Source organism: Bufo gargarizans, chromosome 2, assembly GCF_014858855.1.
Source record: "Bufo gargarizans isolate SCDJY-AF-19 chromosome 2, ASM1485885v1, whole genome shotgun sequence".
Taxonomy (NCBI): Eukaryota; Metazoa; Chordata; class Amphibia; order Anura; family Bufonidae; genus Bufo; species Bufo gargarizans.
In genome coordinates, this window is record NC_058081.1 from 65,974,564 (window position 1) to 65,996,710 (window position 22,147).

The 22,147-nt window shown below is 45.7% G+C and overlaps 1 protein-coding gene across 1 annotated transcript; it reads right to left on the reverse strand.

The window, feature by feature from the left end:
* Nucleotides 1-4,961: 4,961 nt before the first annotated feature.
* On the reverse strand, nucleotides 4,962-21,320 carry TGFBR3L (transforming growth factor beta receptor 3 like). The gene is made up of 8 exons (XM_044279096.1): nucleotides 21,194-21,320; nucleotides 14,897-15,036; nucleotides 11,553-11,678; nucleotides 7,278-7,583; nucleotides 5,929-6,067; nucleotides 5,830-5,862; nucleotides 5,161-5,271; nucleotides 4,962-5,072 (listed from the first exon to the last, which is right to left on the reverse strand). The coding sequence occupies exons 1-8, from the start codon at nucleotides 21,234-21,236 to the stop codon at nucleotides 5,041-5,043; spliced, it is 930 nt and encodes a 309-aa protein (XP_044135031.1). The 5' UTR covers nucleotides 21,237-21,320; the 3' UTR covers nucleotides 4,962-5,040.
* Nucleotides 21,321-22,147: the final 827 nt, after the last annotated feature.

The window sequence follows — 22,147 nt, forward strand, 5'->3', positions numbered from 1 at the left end:
ACATGGTAATAGTGGGACTGCATTGGAGGAATGCTCTGCAGGAATGAGGTATCGGAATGACGCTCTGCCAGAACATGAGAGATTGTGGGATCAGACTTAATGCCCTCCAGGTGCATGGAAACGTTGGAATTGGATTTCTGTTCTGCAGACACGTATAGGATACATGAGGGATTGTAGGATTTACCATGATACCCTACAATACATGGGGACAGCAGTATCGGAGTCGTGAGGGATCAGAAGGATGTTCTGCAGAGATTGGCATGATGCGTGGCAGGTTCATGGAGTTTCAGAATGGTGACCTAGAGTGATCCTCAGGCACTGGAAGGGTTGTGCAGATTGGTGCCTGAAGAGGATCACCCTGAGTGACTGTGGTATTAGGGCGACACTCTGCAGGCATGTTTTACTGGTGAGAAGTGATGTTCTGCAGCCACATAAAGGGTTGTAGGATCGGAGTCATCTCCTGCAGATGGTTATCGGTGATCTAACACTTTGCACGTTTTTTGTTCTCCTTTGTATTACTGATGGAATGAACTCTGCGGTTGCGTCGACCTCCACCCGTTGTGTTATAAAGGTGCCACACACCGCACCCGTCTCCTGCACTGTCACCCTGGTTAAAATCAACCACGTGGCTGGAGGAACCAGTCTCGCTGGGGATTATTGTAGTGCCTCCCGGGGCCCCAGCTTCACCTTATTCAATAAATACATTCACATTGATACTATTGACCTCTCTGTGTCCTTCTATGCCTCTTCCATACTGTCTGTGGGGGTTCATGTACGTGGGCCAGAACCTTCAGCAGTGACCCGGTTATGTCCTACCCCACTTTGATGAAGTCAGTTACCTGCTGCACCGTCTACATCTGTGATAGGCCCCGTTCACATGACCGTATGGCCGCCATGCCCATGCTGCAGGGTCCGCAAAACACAGGCACCGGCCGTGTGAACTCCGTATCGCGGTGTGGACCCATTGACTTGAAGGGGTCCACAATCCGCAGGATACGACAAAGGATAGAACATGTCCTATCTCTTGCGGAGCGGAGGCACGGAGCGGAAGCCCTTCCGCGGGCTTCTGGGTCTCTGCCTCCGCAAAGCAAAAGACAGGACATGTCCTATCTCTGCGATGGCTAACCTCCGGCACTCCAGCTGAGGTAAAACAACAACTCCCAAGATGCACACTTGCTTGGCTGTTCTCAGAAATCCATAGAAATGAATTGAGCATGCTGGGAGTCGTAGTTTTACCACAGCTGGTGGTTAGCCGTAACTGTCCTGTGGATCACGGACCCATGCAAGTCAATGGGTCTGTACCATGATAAGCAGTTCACACGGCCGGTGTCCGTGCTTTGTGGTCCACAACACGGGCACGGTGGTCATGTGAATGGGGCCATATTGTGAGCCTATTAGGGGAACATGCACACTCTTGGGGTCATTTCTCAAACTGATGTAAAGTAGAACTGGCTTAGTTGCCCCTAGCAACCAATCAGATTCCACCTTTCATTGTCCAAAGGAGGCATCAAAAATGAAAGGTGGAATCTGATTGGTTGCTGGCAACTAAGCCAGTTCTCCTTTACACCAGTTTACTATGAAGAAATAGGCACCACTTCTGCATCTGTATGGTCTCTCCGCTTGGCATCATCATACTTTATGTTTCTAGGGGAGAATGCCTCCATAATTGTGCTCTGTGTAGAGCAGTTGCATGGGCTCCTCCATTTCCAGCTACGTTGATGGTACATATGGTAAGTCTGCCCCTGAGCGCAACTAACTGAAACTGGTGATGTTATAGTAGCTTACCTGACTAAGGGCTCATGCACGCAACCGTATGTATTTTGTGGTTCGTAAAAAAAAACGTACTATCCTTGTCTGTAATGCGGACAATAATAGGACATTTTCTATTTTTTTGGGCGGAAAGACAGAGTAACTTCCTTTTTTATTTTTTATTTTCGCAGACCCATTGAAATGAATGGTTCCGCATATGGTCCGCAATAAAAAAAACTCAAGACACTGAAAAAAAAATGTTTGTGTGCATGAGCCCTAAAACACGCTTATGATGTCACATCTGCCTTAGGGCTCATGCACACGAGAGCATTCTCTTTCCATGTTCGTTCTGTTTTGTTTGGCAGACCGTATGCGGACCCATTCATTTCAATGGGCCCGCAAATTAAAACGGAAATTACTCCGTGTGCATTCCGTTTCCGTATGTCCGTTCCGCAAAACAATAGAACATGTCCTATTATGGTCCGCATTACGGATAAGGATAGGACTGTTCTATTAGTGGGTACGCTGTTCTGTTCCACAAAATACGTAATGCACACAGACATCATCCGTATTTTTTGCGGACCACAAAATACATACCATCGTGTGCATGAACCCTTTAAAAGACTGAACTGGTAATGATGTCATAACTGCTAAAACACACTTGTGATGTCACAGAAGCCTTACAAGACTGAAAACACTCATTGTGATGTAGCTTACCTGGCTACAACTAGTTGTGATGTCACAACAGCTTAAAGGGCTTCTGTCACCCCACTAAACTTTTTTTTTTGGCTTCTTATCCCTATACTGCGATATATGAATACATAATGTTATTAGTCATTTTGGTTCAGTAGATAATTAATAAAACGTACTTTTATAATATGCAAATTACCTGTCTACCAGCAAGTAGGGCAACTACTTGCTGGTAGCAGCCGCATCCTCCTATCATAAAGAAGCCCCCTCCGCATGTTGATTGACAGGGCCAGCGAACGCGATCGTCCTCTGGCTGGCCCTGTCCGCTATCAAGATCTCGCGCCTGCGCCGTAACGGTATTCAGTCGGCGCAGGCGCACTGAGAGGAGGACGCTCGCTCGACGCTCCTTCCTCAGTGCGCCGGGTGAAGATGTGACATCATCGGCGCAGGCGACTAATAACATTATGTATTCATATATCTCAGTATAGGGATTATAAGACGCCAAAAAAAAAAAGTTTAGTGGGGTGACAGAAGCCCTTTAACTCCCGCTAAGGCTGGGTTCACACCTGAGCGTTTTACAGCGCGTACGAACGCGCTGTAAAACGCCCTATGCCCCAAGAAGTACATGAGCTTCATTGGGGCGTATTGTGGCAATTTTTCATTGGATGCCTCTGTGGTTAATCACACAAACGCGCGTTTCCAAAAAACGCCTGTAAAAAGCGCTTATCGAATACGCTCAGGTGTGAACCCAGCCTAACATAGAGCTACTTGTGATGTCACAGTAGCTCTGAAACATCTCTTCTCACAGAAACACAGCTGTGATGTCACTGCAGCTTCCCTAACTAAAACTCACTCGTGATATCACCAAACCTCACCTGAAAAATATGTGAAATCACAGGCGCTTCCCCCTGAAGCAGAGAAAAGGAACACAGAGGGTCCTATGCAGGAACTTAGGGCAAAAGACAAAACATGTCCTATCTTTTGCGGTGCAGAGGCACGGATCGGAAACACATGGAAGCGCTTCCAGGCTCGTGCCTCCGCACCGCAAAAATAGGACATGTTCTGTCTTTTGCGTTGCAGAGGCTATATATCACTGTGACCGTGGGGATGGCGCACCCCTCAGGAATACAGCGGACTGTAACTGTATAACAGTGTATGCAGTCAGCTCCCTCTTGTGGCAGCTGAAGATAGAATTTTTTTTTTTTTTTCAAATAAAATTCCAGCTTTCAGGACTTTTGATGGAGGCACAACAAGAAAGGGCACTCTGCTGGCACTTTTCATATGGGAAATTGTGCTAGCAGTACTGTAAATAGGGGGCAGTCAGCTGGCAGTGTTTAGGAGGTGGTGTGTGTAATAAATACAACTGCAGGGTAAACTATGGACAGACGGATGATGAGAAAAGAGATGCATTATAGACCTCCTATAGCTCAGGGTCCTTTTATATGTTCTGATATGGGGCCATAATGACCTCCGAGCGACTAGGTGATTGGCGCTCATTTAAAAGGCCTCTTACACAAGCTGATGGAAAGTGTATTGGGATGAATGATTGTCACTACAATCATTTGTCCCCCATACTCTTAATGTCAGCAGCACGTCCCCTGTTTACATGGGGAGATGTACTCCTGACCAGAAAGCATTTCCATGGGCTAATTATCAGGAATGAGCGTTTATTATGTGATCACATCGTACTGTAATGTAGGGGATGAAGCCCTGTAGGGGATACAGAATATTGATTTTTTTTGCAGCTCATCAGTGGACACTGTAAGGGTCCATTCACACATCCGTAACGTGTTTTGCGGATCCGCAAAACCCAGACAGCGGCAATGTGCGTTCCGCAAAAAGTGGAACGAAATTGCGGACGTGTGAATGGGGCCTAAAGAGGTTTTCTGGGTTGAGGATATTGATGGCCTATACTCCGGATCGGTATCTGATTGACGGGTTTGACCCTCGGCACCCGCGTCGATCAGCTGCTTGCTGGGGATGTAGCGCAGACAATCGCTTCCCTGAACACCCTTTATTGTTAAGGTACATTCACACGACAATGGTGTAACCGGGGGCCACGTTGCGGAATGCAAACTGCAGGCACCGGCTATGTGATCTCCGCATTATGGTGCGGACCCATTGACTTGAATGTGATCCGCAACTTAGGGCAAAATATAGAACATGTCCTATCTTTTGCGGTGCAGAGGCACGGATCGGAAACACATGGAATTGCTTCCGTGGGCTTCCAGGCTCGTACCTCCGTACTGCAATAGATAGGACATGTTCTGTCTTTTGCGTTGCAGAGGCACAGACCCAGAAGCCCATCCGTGCCTTGGCACCACAAGAGATAGGACATGTTCTGTCATTTGCCATTTCCTGCGGATCATGGGTCCGCACCACAATGCAGAGTTCACACAGCCGGTGCCCGTGTTTTGCAGACCCACAGCATGGGCACAGCGGCTATACGGTCGTGTGAATGAAGCCTTATTTATACAGTAGCTACGACAGAAAATGCACGGTACACAGAGAACACCAGCCACTGCGTTCAGATGCTTATTTCATGATATTGTCAGATCAGAGACATGATGAGGAGACATGACTGTCTTGGTGATGAAGTCCTCACGAGGTGTGTGTCACTTGAGCGATGGGGGCTGTGGGGAAAAGACGAGATTGTCAGACATGGAAGTTATACGTCTCTACGAACCGACAGACATGTACATCAAGAAAACATGGAGTCACCTGTCTTGCTGTGAATACACCACAGTGCAGCTGTCAATGTCACCCCAATGAAGAAAGAGCTGAGGGTGACGCCCACCGCTCCCGCTATTCCTACCCCGTGTACAGGAGATTCTGGAAGACAAACGCTAATAATTCACATATGCTAATAAAACTCTGTCCGCCTGCAGCCACCACTGAGAGGAGCTCACCATACCAATTCACACATTGGGGCACATTTAATAAGCTCACTTTTTTTCGAAAAAAAATCTATAAAAAAAATACAACCCTTGTCTCTAATTCTCACCTCATTTATTATCCGTTTAATAAATCAGGTTTTTCTTGTTTTGGTTTAAGTCTGACCCCTAGTGGTCATTTTCTTGTAAGACAGGTTCATAATCACTAAGACTGGTCTGAGTAGTATGTGCATGAAAATGAGGCGCAAGTGAGCAGAAATTAGGTGCGCGTCTCCATTAAAGTAGGAAAATTGTGGCGCAACTCACCACTCAAAACTGACGAAGAAAAGTACGCCAGTTGTGAGGTAGATATTAGACTGTTTTTACAACTTAATCAGGCGCGCCTACATAAACCACTAGCAATGCCTATTATTATGCGAATTGTCAAGGTCCCACCCATTTTGTGACCAGGTTCATTCTCGGACCGGGCCCGTACAGTTTTGGCAGCTTTTCTTACCTTGATGTTTAGGAGCAGGGAGCTTCTTATCACCTACAATAGAATAAAGGATTCAGTTCATGGCATTTCTGGGGTTTATAATAATGGGGGATCACGGACCTGCGCTGTGCTGGTCGGGGGCACGGCTGGGAGCAGAAATGGTGACCAGCAGAGGTTGGGTCACTGTACGTTGGAGTTCAGGCTTCAGGAGCAAGGGTGCAGCACTAAAGCGGGTACAGAGGTCCTCAGGATTTTGGCACTTGGAAAAAAATAAATGGAGGAAAGAATAGTGAGCTGCACTGCAGAGAGAGGAGTTCTGGGCACTAACCTACAGAAGGAAGATCTGGTAGTTCTTACCCGTCCCTCGCTCTGTGATGCCACCATATCCCCTGTGCTTGCATGGGCTACGAGCTGTTGTGCCTGGACTAGATGTGGATGCCTTTGTTCCTGTTCAGCTGCATTTACTACTATGTATGGTCAGGAACCAGGTAGAAGAGCCCGCAGCCCCTGCGGAAATTGCAGCATCATGGAGCGAGGGACAGGTAAGTACTATCTAAAAGATCTTCCTTTTGCAGGTTAGTGCAAACTGCCACTTAGGTGAAATGGCCGGAGAACCACCTTAATTTAGGTCTCCACTTTACGTGTTCTTTAACATAACCTCTCATCACTTTTCTAACAGAGGGGGGCAGACAATGTCAAAAAGCAAATTGGGATGAAGGTGGACACCACTGCAGGTATATATACATTGGGCCTGTTAAAGGGGTTTTCAGCCTTTTTGTCAAAAGGGTGACTGAAAATAAGCTGATCACCAGGTGTCTCGCTGGTGGGTCCCCAAAAATCAGCTATAATCTACAGGAAACCCAGCATCAAGTGTTTTACTTCCCTACAGCGCCCCCACAGGAGAAATAAAGCATTACACAGTTCTCGTTAAAATAAATAAGCAGTCTATGCAACACCCAGATGTGTCAGGTCCTCCAGAGCGACAGAGATACAATGAGGGTCATTTATCAAAGACCAGGGTTTTCTTTGATATCCCCTCGGTGTCAGCAGACATCCTTAATTCGTGGTGCCTCTTAAATTAGGCGCATTGTCCGTCAGTCTCTGTGCCTAGAATGAAATCTACTCCAGCCCTTGACTGCAGAAGATTTCATTCTGGCATAAATGTTAGTGAATTTGCCGGGGTTCATAGTATCACAACACCCTCACCAATCTCCAGTCTCAAGGGCAGTGTAAAAGTGGCGCATGCGCATACATTTTGGGGCATGTACATTTAAAAAGTTGCAAAATGGGGCCCTGTGACTTTTTTAAGCCGGAAACTGGCATAGGGAGTTATAAAAAATGACCCCCAATCTCTTCAGCTAATGGATTGAGATCCTGAATTAGATTGTTATCCACTTTATTAACGCAGAAAGATTTGCTAAATCAGACATCCCCTTTAAATAAGGGTCACATGAAAGAAAAGCACTTACCTCTGGAATGCTCTTGGACCCAGCTCGACCGCTACATGATTTTTTCTTGTAGCACAAGTGGACTCTGCAGTGCAGGAACTGTATAGAGTTGTTGTAGAAAGGGGCAAGTTGGAAGCTGAAGGTCTTTGTCAGCAAGGCCTTGGTGCAGGGCAGGGGTGGGACCATTGTTAAGGACACCCCCCCATCAGCTGGGCAGCCGTTCACAACAAGCAAGGTATGGGAATAATTGAAAGGATCTGAAGATGGGGACAAAGAACACAGAGCCAAAGACAGACCAAGAGATGGCAGAGCAGCCGAGAGAGACACCTGTGAGATTTCCATCGCTCAGATTAATGGAGGAAATATTAGGGCAAGAAATTACAGAGAAATGAATTTCAACATCTCATAAAATATAAAGACAAAATTTACGATGGGTGTATTACAGAAAATGGGTGTGTTATTTTGCTCAAAAGGAACCTGTCAGTTGATTTCAGGGCCCCTAAACCACCAGCATCCTTGTAAATTTAAATTTTATTTAAAAAATTTGAATAATAAAAGAGAAAAGAAATTTTTTTTTTTTTTTACAACATTGTAAAACAGGAAAACAGAGGATAAGCAGGTCCACAGGTAAATATAGAAATAAAGAAAATCTCATTCGGTTAGGATGAAACCTCTAAATAGGACGATGTCTTATATGAGGAATATCTCAATGAGGCACTTAACTTATTTATTAATCGGACAAATTTGTCTAACAAACCCTGTGACATAGGGTGGGAAATTTGAATATCGAGCATATTCAAAGCTGGTTTTGAGATCTAAAAAACAACATCAGTGGTGTCTCACGCAATTTAAAGAGCATTGCTAAGTACCAATAAGAGAATTCTCAATAGTGGAGGGACATCTGGATAATAGTCAAGAAATCGACCCAATTTTAGGTGTTTTCAGATGTCTTCCCACTATGTGAGGTTGGTAATGTTAAATGGAGTAAAAGACGTCATTGCCTTAAGGTGAAATATAAGGCTAAATTCGGAGGAAAATAGTAAACCACCAGCATCCTGTTATACCACCAGGGAACAGCTTTAGGGCTCATTCACACAACCATATTTTTCAGTCCACATCCATTCTGCGGAACAGGTGTGGACCTGCAACGGACAGGGGTCTCTTCTACAGGTGTTATGAAAGTTTTTAGAGTTTTTGTTGTGACGCCAGTTGCATATCAGCAACAAGGGACTAAGTCCCTTTATGTAGGAGGTGATGGTGGAACCCAGAGGTAGGAATGCCAGAGTGGTATGAGGGTTGCCTAGAATATCCGGCTTAGCACTTGTCACGGTGCTCCTACCTGGATATACGGGAACTCCAAGAGTGGTCGTTCGCAGCAGTGACGAAAGGGTGAATAGTTGAGGGTTTTGTAGAAATGATTGGAGTCTAGACATTTATTGAAGTAGTTAACAGCTTTACTTATATAAACTTGCATCAGGGAACAATCTTCCAACTCTATCTTGGATATCAGCAGATTTTGGCATGAAGTTCTGGCAGGCAAACACATTCAGCTCTCCTACATCTGTACTCTTTCAGTCTGCTATGCTGACAGGATTAAATTGGAACTTTTTCCTTTTGCTGTCTGCTGCAACTAAGCTTTCTGTAGTCTGACTTTATGGCAAGGCACAGGGCAACTTCTTCCTGGCTCTGAAGCTTTTGATTCTCTTCTTTGGCCTAGCAGAGCAGACAGTGCTCTGTTGGTTGGCACACAGCCTTCCCCTTGCAGGGGCTGCTCTTAACTAACTACTGCAGGCTCGTCTAACAGGGACGAGGGCCTGCTGCTTCCCCAAGCAGGGGGTAAGCTAGACACAACCTCTCCCCAAGATGGGGTAGGTTAGACTGCCCTTCACCAACACTGAACTCCTCCCTCTCTAGAGGGTTGGAATTAATAGAAGGGTCCACTTCAGGAAAACTAGCTATGCCATATTTGCTTCCACCTGCTGGTGAACCAGGCACATTACATTTTAACAGTAATAAAATCAGAAATACAATTACACATGGTGTAGGATCTAGGGATAAATACATAAGATGATACCGGGTGCACAATTAAAAGATAGTGGAGGGATAAAGAGAGTGGCAATACCCCCTTGCGGGGCGTTACAGACCCATTCATTTCAATGGGGCCGCAAAAGATGCAGACAGCACACTGTGTGCTGTCTGCATCCATTGTTCCATTGCGCGGCTCCGCAAAAAAAAATATAGAGCATGTCCTATTCTTGGACAAGAATAGGCAATTTCTATATAGCGCCGGCCATGTGCAGCCCACAAAATTCGGAACGCACACAGCCAGTATCCGTGTTTTGCGGATCTGTAATTTGCAGACTGCAAAACACGATTGTGTGAATGCGCCCTTATAAAGATGTCCCTGTGTAAATGGTACATTTTATCATCATGAAGAAAATGAATTTATAATGTGCTAATAATAATGTCTGCTAATAAGAGTCAAGGGGGCGGCACCACCATCCTGAAGAGTCACACAGTCCTGCCATCATGATTAACATCCCTGTAACGGGGAGCCGGCGACACGCTTCCCTTCTGCAGCGCCGCCGGCATCCCGCTAGTGAAGAGGAGCGAGTACGCGTCCTCATCTCCATAGCAACCAGAGGGCTGGGAGGAGCCGAGCGCACACGCGTCCTCTGCGTGGCCGGCATCCTTCATCCCCTAGGCAATGAGCACGTGGGGAACTGAGCGCCGATATTGAGGAGTCGGCGCTCAGCTGTTCTGAGTTGCGGGGGACGGGTCATGTGACTATGGCCATGTCACATGACCCATCAGGAGGACCTATATTAACAGGTAACCTGCTGGCCACAGGTTGCCTGTGATTGGTCTTGCTACCCCTCACCAGAAGTTTCCTATTGTGCATTTCTGTGTTCTTGGACCTCGGGTCTGTTTATGACCTCGACCTTGTGACCTCCCTGGATTTGACGAGACCTCTTGGCTTCGGACTCCGGATTGTGTTTTGACCTCGTTATTGTATTGCTCTCTGTGTACCTGCGTGACCTCCTGGCTTTGACTTTGGCTTGCCTGACTCTGTTACGATATTCCTCTTATCTTCTTAGGCCCCTGCACGTATCTAAGCGAGGGACTGCCGCCAAGTTGTACGCCGTCCGTTAGGACTGGCCGTGCAAGTAGGCAGGGACAGAGGTGGGGTGGCGTTTAGGGCAGCACTTATCCCTCCCCTCTGTCGTGACAATCCCCCTGCCTCCTCCAATCTCAGATGCAGCAATGAATTATACCTTTAGGACCTGCACCCATTTCCAGAAGGAGACCACTGAAATGAGCGGAAAGCAGCCATGCATGCGCAGCGTGCCCTCCATTCATTTTTATGGACGTTCTGAAAATGGTCAAGCTATTTCTAGCAGTCCCATGGACGTGAATGGAATGGTGGCCGCACAGGTGCGGTGCACTCTCCGTTAATTTCTGTGGGACTTCCGAAAATAGCCGATATAGTAGGATTAATAAAAGATAATTAAACCTTGGATATACCAAGGTTGCAACCAGGGGCGTATCTAAAGGCCCATGGGCCCTGGTCCAAGAGTCTAGCTTGGGCCCCCCTTCCCTCAGTGCTTTGCGGCCAGGGAAGCACATAGGCTTCGTGCTGCCTGAGGCAAAAATTGAAACGGCACCCCCACCATGCCAAATTCTTGACCTAACCCCTTTCCTCCAGCCAGTGATGTAACCTGACCAGCATGCACTTTCTATAATGCCAGTGTCTTATGTGGCAAAAGGGTCTTTGGGCCTCCTCAGGCTCCTGGGCCCGGTAGGGACTGTTACCTCTGCACCCCCTATAGCCATACCTCCTAATATACAGGTAGAAACCATACAGATAGTTTAGTAAGGAGCAATTTAGTAAATGTATTGATGCAAAATGTTTTGCATTAATTCCCTATGTGAAAAAGAGGGACAGAGGGACACTTGGGAGGCATGCCTATAGCTATGCCCCTGGTTGCAATATTTGCAGTATCTTGATTACATCTAAATGGTATGTAACACTTACTGATGGCTTCAGAACATTGGCTTCTCTACCCCCATGACAACTCTTCTTGCCCTGCAGGTTCGGCCTTACTATAGGAAAGTGTCATGAATCCTAATCATACTTGCTTGATAATATGGGAAGCCACTCAGTGCTAATGAAAAAACTCCTCTCGTTTTTCATGAGCCTTGAGGAGACTTTTACATCACAATTGTGGAAGATGACCTTTCAAGGAAACAAAACATAAAAAAGACAAATGAAAGAGAACATATGGGCGACCTGACCTCAACTTGTAGCTTGCTTCCTACATTCACACTGCACATGCTGCCATGTTCGCACTGCTTGTCTGGACCACGAACCAGCAACTGAACAACAACCGAGTCCAAAAGGTTATCTGATGCACACGGGAACTAGAGGGATGGACAACAGAGAGCTTGTCACTGTGCATACGGATAGCCCTTACCTATATCCAATGCACAAGAGCCATAGATTACTAATTTTTTTGCTTTTATTCCTGAAAATATAAAATCTGCCAGTAGCCACTAGGGGGAGCTAGTTCAATGAAACTTGTATAAATCTAAATTCAATGAGCCCTTCCCCCCTAGTGCAGGCTACACGGCAACCAGAATTTTATCATGTATGCTGTGTTAAGAGAATCTGGGAATTTGGAGCCGTGTAACAGAAAACATGGCGGTCCAACCATAAAAGATTAAAAAATTAAAAGGGATGTCTCATCATAGACAATGGGGGCATATCGCAAGGGTATGCCCCCATTGTCTTATAGGTGTGGGTCCCACCGCTGGGACCCACACCTATATAGAGAACATATACCCGAAAATGAAGGAGGGCGCACTGCGCATGAGCAGCCGCCCTCCATTCATTTTCTATGGGGCCAGCGAAAATAACCGAGCGCAGGCACGGCTATTTACGCCGAGCCCAAAGAAGTGAATGGGAGCGGTGGCGGTCGTGCGCTGTGCGCTCCCATTCACTTCTATGGGGAGCCGGCTTGGTGTTGGCCGGACCAGAGTCCTCCAGCCACCACGTTGCGGGGCTCCGTTCCCGATATAGGTGCAGGTCCCAGCGGTGGGACCCGCACCTATAAGACAATGGGGGCATATCCTAGCGATATAACCCCATTGTCTATGATGAGACAACCCCTCTAAAGAGGACCTTTCACCGATCCTGACATTGCAAACTAAGTATCAAGACATATACAGCGGCGCCCAGGGATCTCACTGCCCTTACTATAATCCCTGGGCGCCGCTCCGTTCTCCCGTTATGTTCGGGGACTTGGTTATAGTAGGCGGAGTCTGCCTATAGTAGGTGGAGTGCTGTAGCGCTGGCCAATCGCATCGCAGAGCTCTAAGCCTGGGAGAAAAGAACCTCACAGGCTGTGAGCTCTGCGCTGCGATTGGCCAGCGCTACAGCACTCCACCTACTATAACCAAGTCCCCTAAGTCTCCACCTACTATAACAAAGTCCCCGAATATACCGGAGGACATAACGGGAGAACGGAGCGGCGCCCAGGTATAATAGTAAGTGCAGTGAGATCCCTGGGTGCCGCTGTATATGTCCTGATACTTAGTTCACAATGTCAGGATCAGTGAAAGGTCCTCCTTAAGTGCAAATAGTTTTGAACCTATTTACAGTAGAATAAAAAGGACCAGTACTATCCTGACACTGTTTATGTGAAGTAATCTGCTAATAATGTATATGGTGTCACTCTGATGGTACTGGATAGCCACTCAGGAAACCACTTTAAGTATACTGCATTGTGTGAACAGCATACATTAAAGTGTAACTGTCATTCTTTTTTTTTTTTGTAATGTGTGGGGGCAGTGATACTGACCATTTTTGCAATATACATTACTTATTGAAATTGTACATTTCTATTAGCAAAATAGCTGTAAAGTTGCCCATTTTGAGCCTTAGCAACGCTCCTCTGTCTTCTGTTTACATAACAGCGAAGACTTGCTCAACACTGACTCTGTTATGTAAACAGAAGACAGAGGAGCGTTCCTAAGGCTCAAAATGGGCCACTTCAGAGCTATTTATCGAATAGAAATGTACGATTTCAATAATTAAAGTATATTACAAAGAGTCAGTATCACTGCCCCTATACATTACACAAATAAAAAAAGACAGTTACACTTTAAACCACTTGCAATAAAAAATACTGTAAAAAAACATTATCATGAAAAATGACCTAATAGTCTGGCAAATTGTGGTGGTGGGTCTGATTCAATTTAGAAGTCTCCTCACCCCATAGAAGGCCTACAATAGTTAATGTGAGACAGAACCTGCATAGTTTCATTAGATTTAGGTCTACATCCTATTCTTTATTATTATAAACTGTCTGACCGAATCCTGTTGAGAATATACACTGCCTGTCCAAAAAAAAAAGTCGCCACCTGGATTTAACTAAGTAAATAGTTATGACCCTCCTATTGGATAATTACTGCAGGGGCGATTATCTTTCAGCTGGCAACAAGTTATTTAACCCCAACTGGTACAATGAGTTGCTTCTCATTTCTTAAACAACCATGTGGAAAGACACATCTCATGGTCGTGGAAAAGATGTTAGTCTGTTTGAGAAGGGTCAAATCATTGGCATGCATCAAGCAGAGAAAACATTGAAGAAAAACAGTAGAACTCAGGGCTATGTTTAATAGTGAAAGTAAGAGCATTTCTACACGCACAATGCGAAGGGAACTCAAGGGATTGGGACTGAACAGCTGTGTAGCCGTAAGTAAACCACTAATCAGTGAGGCAAACCAGAAAAAAAGGCTTCAATTTGCTAGGGAGCATAAAGATTGGACTCTGGAGCAATAGAAGAAGGTCATGTGGTCTGATGAGTCCAGATTTACCCTGTTCCAGAGTGATGGGCACATCAGGGTAAGAAGAGAGGCAGATGAGTGATGCACCCATCATGCCTAGTGCCTACTGTACAAGCCTGTGGGGGCAGTGCTATGATCTGGGGTTGCTGCAGTTGGTCAGGTCTAGGTTCAGCAACAGTATGTGCTCCAAGAATGAGGTCAGCTGACTACCTGAACATCCTGAATGACCAGGTTATTCCATCAATGGATATTTTCTTCCCTGATGGCACGGGCATATTCCAAGATGACAATGCCAGGATTCATCGGGCTCAAATTGTGAAAGAGTGGTTCAGGGAGCATGAGACATCATTTTCACACATGGATTGGCCACCACAGAGTGCAGACCTTAACCCCATTGAGAATCTTTGGGATGTGCTGGAGAAGGCTTTGCGCAGCAGTCAGACTCTACCATCATCAATGCAAGATCTTGGTGAAAAATGTATGCAACACTGGATGGAAATACATCTTGTGACACTGCAGAAGCTTATCGAAACAATGCCACAGCGAATATGTGCCGTAATCAAAGCTAAAGGCGGTTCAATGAAATATTAGTGTGTGACTATTTTTTTTGGGTGGCGACTTTTTTTGAGACAGGCAGTGTATTTATGCGTGTGTTTTTTTTACTTCCAATAGTTTGGCATATTTGGTAATCCACCACCTAAAGAGAAAATGCAGAATAAAAATGATCACATTCCTATGACACAAATCAGCCACAGAAGATGTGATGCAGCACGCAGCCCCTTGCCACTTACTTCATGTTCTTTCATCATGGTGTCCATTTTGTCATTAGGATAGCGGCAGGTGACTGGACTAGGAGCTGGAGATGGAGTTTGTGGGAGATGCTTTAAACGGAAAGCTCTGGAAACTTCAGGATTCAGCCACGGCGGAAGACCTAAAAAATAAAAGGGCTAGTGTTAATCGTGTATCTAGTCAGTTATCTTACATAGATGTCCTCAGTAGTGATGGATGAACATCGGCCGGGACGTTGAACGCACATTTGCGATCAAATGCTTGCGAATCGCGCGTTTGCGGCGGGCCCCATTCACTTTAATGGCAGGCGAACCTGAAAAACCTTCAGGTCATATTTGCAGACACCAAATACTTACTAGAAGTGCACAAAGATAGTCCCACAACATGGACAGTGACATACCAGAGGAGGGTCATTGGCAAAAATTCCCACCAAAAATATGCATTTTAAATCAGGGGCCATTTTTTGCGTCTTAAAAGAGAAACTCTCAAAAATGTGCCCTGCTGGAGCCTAGAAAATTTTTATTTTAGGCCACGGGAGTACAGGCCCCAAAGATTAGGCATTCACCGGACAGAAAAGAACTCGTGATGATGTGGCTAGAGGTACATTAGGCGGTCACTGGATACAAATTTTACTGTTGGCCAGTACAGGCCTCAAAAATTAGGCATTCACCTGACAAAAAAAAAAAAAGGTAATTTATGCCGCTGTATATACATAAGACCAGGACCATTCTTTGTTCTGGGTGGTGGCGGATATGTGTGGGCTGGCATGAGGAAATTTAATTACACGGGGTTGTCACAGGTGTTGAATTCCTCAGAGATCCATTCCTCATTCATTTTAAGAAATGTGAGGTAGTCCACACTGTCGTGAGCTAGGCGAATGCAGTTATCGGTCACGATCCCCCCTGATGCGCTGAACGTCCTTTCGGACAGGACACTCGACAAGGGGCAAGCCAAGAGTTCTATGGCAAATTGTGCCAGCTCTGGCCACAGGTCAAGCCTGCACACCCAGTAGTCCGGGGGTTCCTCGCTTCTCAGAGCGTCCACGTCGGCCGTTAACCCGAAGTAGTCGGACACCTGTCGGTCTAGGCATTCCCTGAGGCTGGATCCAGAGGGCGGCTGTCAATAGGTTGGCTGTCAATAGGTTGGCTGAAAGAATGATCTCATATCCATGCGCTGAAGATGAGACGGAGGCCGATGCCCATAGGATTGTATTGGGCATGCACCGGATCTTGTGAAGTCGGGGACAGTAGTAGCCGCCCAGCGAAGTGAATATTGATGAGCTGGGCGGTGCTTCAAAACGGCAGTTGGGGCGAGGCTGGCTGGGCGCAAGTGGAGATGAAACACCGCCCCTTGGGCAGATTGAAGACGCTTCAAGCAGGTTATAAAACTTCAGTTTACTGTATTTATAAGGTGGACAGGGGGGATACTTAGATGATTTTAATACACTTTAGAAGACCTGTACTATGATATATATATACCTAAATATGCTTATTGGGCCTGTCAGTGTCCCTTTAAAGTCCCCCTCAAAGCCTGCTCTTCTTGCTCCTACTCCTCCCCCCAGCCACCATCCACCTCTGACTCCTCTTCAGACTCCTGCTGACTTGTCTCAGATGGAGTAGCCACCCCTGGGAATTCATTAAGCATTGCAAATTCCTCATCTTCCTGCTCCTCGACGGCTTGATCAATGATACGAAACAATGCACGCTCCATAAAGAAGGAGTAAGGTACGATGTCACTGATGGTGCCCTGGCTGCGACTGACCAGTCGCAGTCTCATCAAGTAGCCGCAGAAGTCTGCATGCGTCGCGCATGAGCAGCCACTGGCGCGGTAAAAAGAAACCAAGCTCCCCAGAAAAGGAGGAGTCAGGCGAGGAGGAGATGGAGGATGGAGTAGGAGGAGGAGAAGAAGAGGCAGGTCTGCATGCAATCCGTGTTAATCCGTGGTAACACCAAATCCACACAGGAGCCACGGGTTACATGCTTGACGGCCATCAGAAGGTTCACCCAGTGGGTAGTAAAAGTTATGTACCTTCCCTGCCCGTGTTTTCTAGACCATGTGTCTGGTCAGATGTTTCTTGGCACTCACACTGCGTGCCAGAGATATATTCACTTGCCGCTGAACACAGCCATATAGCTCTGGGATGCCCTTCAGGGACCTTCCATTGCGGTGTGCCAAAGGCCACAAATTTTCTAAAGGCCTCCGTGTCCATCAGTTTATATGGCAGTAGTTGGCGGGCTAGCAGTTCCGACAAGTCAGCGGTCAGCCGTTGGGCAAGAGGGTAATCCGGCGTCATCATCATTTTTTACGCTCGAACATTTGGGCCACGGAAGCTTGCTTTCTGCCAGAAGAACGTGACGACGGCATGGTGGAAAGTGGAGTGGAGGACAAATGGGAGGAGAGAGGAGAAGGAGAAGAGGCAGGACGTGGAGCGCCGGGAGTGTGGCTTTGTGGGTTCTGACGGTGTTGCTCCCAGTGGGCTCGGTGAAGGGAGACAAAGTGCCTTCTTAAGGCAGTCATTCTTAGGGGAGTGTTGGGCTTACCACGACTTATGCGTTGACAGTACAGGCTGCAGATGGCAACACTATTGTCAGCAGCTGACACATAAAAAAAAAAGCCCACACTGCGGAAGCCATGTGCAGAAGTGACCGTGCATGGTGGATGGCTCGCTCCAGATACATTTGCAGTCTGCTTTTTGCCTCCTCTGCCCCGCGAGCTCTGCCTGCTTCTCCTTCTCCTCCCTCTCTGCTGCTCTGTCTCTCCCTCTGAATTCCCCTCCTCTTCCTCTCTTGTGGGCACCCACGTGACATCCATCCACACGTCATCATCGTCACCTTCACCACCAGTGACATTTGAGTTTTCGGAGTAGGCCGCAAGAGCGGGGACCTCCATCCTTGGGCTGATCTGGGTACTGTAAACAGACCGCTGGTTTCTTTGTGGGTGCACACAGCAGAGAGTGAGGAGGGTGCAGATACAGAGGATGAGGAGGGTGCAGAAGAGGAAGGCTGAATGAGCCATTCAACTAACTCAGGTGCGTCCTTTGAAGTAATCACACGCGCCTTCTCCAACTTCCGACTTAGGCTCTGGCCTGGTGCACCAGCCCATCTCCTACCACCCCTGCGGAACAGCCTGCTACTTCCTCTGCCTGTCTTTTTTGAAAATTACCCTGTGCCTAAGTCCCTAGAGAAGAGCAGTATTTCTGGAAGCAGGTATATCGCAGGCCTCAATCAATATTTGGTGGAAACAGGTATATCAAACCCCTTAATCAGTATTTTGTGGAAGCAGGTATCTCGCAGGCCTCAATCAGTATTTTGTGGAAGCAGGTATATCAATCCCCTTAATCAGTATTTTGTGGAAGCAGGTATATCGCAACCCTCAATCAGTATTTTGTGGAAGCAGGTATATCAATTCCCTTAATCAGTATTTTGTAGAAGCAGGTATATTGCAGGCCTCAATCAGTATTTTGTGGAAGAATTTATATCAAACCCCTTAATCAATACTTTGTGGAAGCATGTACATCACTCCCCTCAATTTTTTTTTTGCCACAACAGTTAGATCACACCACCCTGTTTATTTGGGGTAACAGGTATATCGCAGCCATCAATGAGCATTTTGGGAAAGAAGGTATATTACACCCCTTAAATCGATTTTTTGGGGGGCAACAGGTATATCACACCCATTGCAAATAGTTATTCCAATAGCGCTTGTCCCTCTATATATCTGCGGTAGTGCAGCAGAACCACACACAACTGCTGCACAATACAAATGCACTATAACATACTTTCTATGTTAGAAAGTATATTATAGGTATATCACACCTATCGATAGCACACCTATACCAGTCCTTAAAAGGACTTTTGTGGCCCTATTAGCTAGCGTTTGGTGTCCCTAACAGCCTGTCCTTGCTCCACAAAGCAACCTCTCCTTACACTGGCAAAACACAGAATGTAAAATGGCTGCCAGATCGGATTCTGTGATAGAGTGGGTGTGTGTCCATGTGCTGAAACGTCTCAATTGGCTGTTCCGTCCCACCTGATGGATGTGTGATGGGTCAAAGTTCGGCGCAATGCAAAAGAATATGGCGTCAGCGGACATCGCCATATATTCGCATGTTTGGCAAATCACGAACGTGCAAAGTTTTCCGCGAAACGACTGCCGGGCGAACCGCAAGGCCATCTCTAGTCCTCAGCCAAGTTTATTAAAACATATATGTTATATTTTTTTGAAAAGTGAGAGGTAGGAAGGCAGTACTGTCTGTGCCTGCATCATATACAGCGAGAGATGGAGAGACAGTACTATCTGTGCCTGCATCATTTACAGGGAGAAATGGGGAGGCAGTACTATCTGTGCCTGCATCATTTACTGGGAAAGATGGAGAGGCAGTGCTATCTGAGTCTGCATTATTTACTGGGAGAGATGGGGAGGCAGTGCTATCTGAGTCTGCATTATTTACTGGGAGAGATGGGGAGGCTGTCATTTCTGTGCCTGAACCATTTACAGGAATACACTAGTACTAGTATTGGGAAGCACAATGGGCACAGTATGCTACGCTGTATTACCTTGTACGTTTTGTAGCTCTGTATGTAATGTTTTCCTAAGTATGTATTTCACAGTAGGGCTGGAGGGAAGGGGTTAGCTTAAGAAATTGACATTGGGGGTTGGGGCGCCGTTTCAGTTTTAGCCTCAGGCAGCAGAAAGACTACGATCTGTGTCTCCACAATTAACAGTAAGAGACAGGGATGCAGCACGATCTGTGTCTCCATTATTTACATGACGAGACAGGGATGGAAGCACTATCTGTATCTCCATTTTTTACATGACGAGACAGGGATGCAGCACTATCTGTATCTCCATTATTTACATGACGAGACAGGGATGCAGCACTATCTGTATCTCCATTATTTACATGACGAGACAGGGATGCAGCACTATCTGTATCTCCATTATTTACATGACGAGACAGGGATGCAGCACTATCTGTATCTCCATTATTTACATGACGAGACAGGGATGCAGCACTATCTGTATCTCCATTATTTACATGACGAGACAGGGATGCAGCACTATCTGTATCTCCATTATTTACATGACGAGACAGGGATGCAGCACTATCTGTATCTCCATTATTTACATGACGAGACAGGGATGCAGCACTATCTGTATCTCCATTATTTACATGACGAGACAGGGATGCAGCACTATCTGTATCTCCATTATTTACATGACGAGACAGGGATGCAGCACTATCTGTATCTCCATTATTTACATGACGAGACAGGGATGCAGCACTATCTGTATCTCCATTATTTACATGACGAGACAGGGATGCAGCACTATCTGTATCTCCATTATTTACATGACGAGACAGGGATGCAGCACTATCTGTATCTCCATTATTTACATGACGAGACAGGGATGCAGCACTATCTGTATCTCCATTATTTACATGACGAGACAGGGATGCAGCACTATCTGTATCTCCATTATTTACATGACGAGACAGGGATGCAGCACTATCTGTATCTCCATTATTTACATGACGAGACAGGGATGCAGCACTATCTGTATCTCCATTATTTACATGACGAGACAGGGATGCAGCACTATCTGTATCTCCATTATTTACATGACGAGACAGGGATGCAGCACTATCTGTATCTCCATTATTTACATGACGAGACAGGGATGCAGTACTATCTGTATCTACTTTACAGGAAGAGACAGGGACAGTACCATCTGTGCCTATATGATTTATAGGAAGAGACAGGAATGCAGTACTATCTGAATCTACATGAATTGCAGTAAGAGACAGGGATGCTGAATTATCAGTACTTACATTATTTACAAAGATCAACAGGGAAACGTTAACATATTTATGTACAGATAAAGCAGTGCTGAATTTGCTACTTAACTGTTTATTTTGAGCACAATAACAATTTACTAAGTTAAAGGGATAGTAAAAGCCATTACATAGTTCCTCGTGTTCCTTGATAATAACTCTTCAAATATTATTGTACCATGCTTTTGTATTTAGCCTCTTGCTCTTCTAAAGATTCACCGATTTGTTAGACGGTCTGATGAAACATATTGATGTGAACAACCAGAACCTCTAGAAGGAAATGTCTAACAACATTCCAAGAAAGATGGACTGGCCCAGCAGAGGACTTTATATGCCTGCCACAATTTTTGTGAAAAAATGCCTTATGGACAGTCAATTTTATCACCAACTCAGATCTGCTTTATCTGTATACACACATACAGTATAATTAGCATAATAAAATGAACACTCCATACGAACATACCTTTCACTAGCCCGACACACAAGAACATGATCAGGAAATGCATCAGTGCGGCTCCTCTGTGGTAAAAAAAAAAAAGTGTGCCTGGGAGGGAAACATAAAAGGCAATCTTGTAGAAGTTAGTGAACCTTTAAGTTCCTTAAGTGCAGGAAATAGATTCTTGAATCTTTTTGACATTATAACTTGGCAAGTCTCCAGTTAAATGAGACATCCAGGTAAAATGACCTGATGTATCACAGATACATGACTTCAGACCATCACTGATTTCTAGAATAAAAGGTCTCCACGGAGAGTTCAAACCTCTTGAGTACTACTCAGAGTTCAGTGCTGGATGGACCTTTGTTTAGAATGTTGTTTCAAATGTCCACTAACAGAAATCTCTGAGGAGGACCAAAGATGTTTGATCACTCTATATAAGACCTTTCATTCTGGAAATTAGTGGTGGTTCCAAATTACAGACTTCAGTGTGATCTTCTCACCTGCATCTATGACATATCAAAAGTTAATCTTAACTGGATTACCCTTTACTGTGGCCATGAGCTATACACTAAACCCTATTAGACAATGGCAGCAGGATATCCCATGGTACAGCTATTTACCTGGTCAAGTGGAGGTGCAGTCGATTGCGCTGTGTATAGTCTCTCACTGTAAATATGTCTGCCTAATGACTAACCTAATTCTGTCCTTTTCAAGTCTATACACAGCCCCCGCCTACAACTTGCTACAAGCAGCCTGTCCTTCATCCCCTTCTCCTCTTACTAACCATGTACTAGTCAAGTGGCCTTGTCCTAGATCCAGTATTTAAGCAGATGGTGCTGACAAAACGTAGTTAATCTACATGTATAGTAAGCAGGCAGCTGTAGGTACAAGCAGAGCTCTGCTACATATACAGGTCCTTCTCGAAAAATTTGCATATTGTGATAAAGTTCATTATTTTCTGTAATGTACTGATAAACA

Bases quoted from the DNA above. Each gene is read 5' to 3' on its own strand.
- TGFBR3L (XM_044279096.1), bottom strand. From the start codon at position 21,236: ATGCATTTCCTGATCATGTTCTTGTGTGTCGGGCTAGTGAAAG. The intron at 15,037-21,193 runs GTATGTTCGTAT...TTTATTTTTTAG, and splicing joins GTGTGTCGGGCTAGTGAAAG to GTCTTCCGCCGTGGCTGAAT. The intron at 5,863-5,928 runs GTCCGTGATCCC...ATTCTATTGTAG, and splicing joins CCCCGACCAGCACAGCGCAG to GTGATAAGAAGCTCCCTGCT.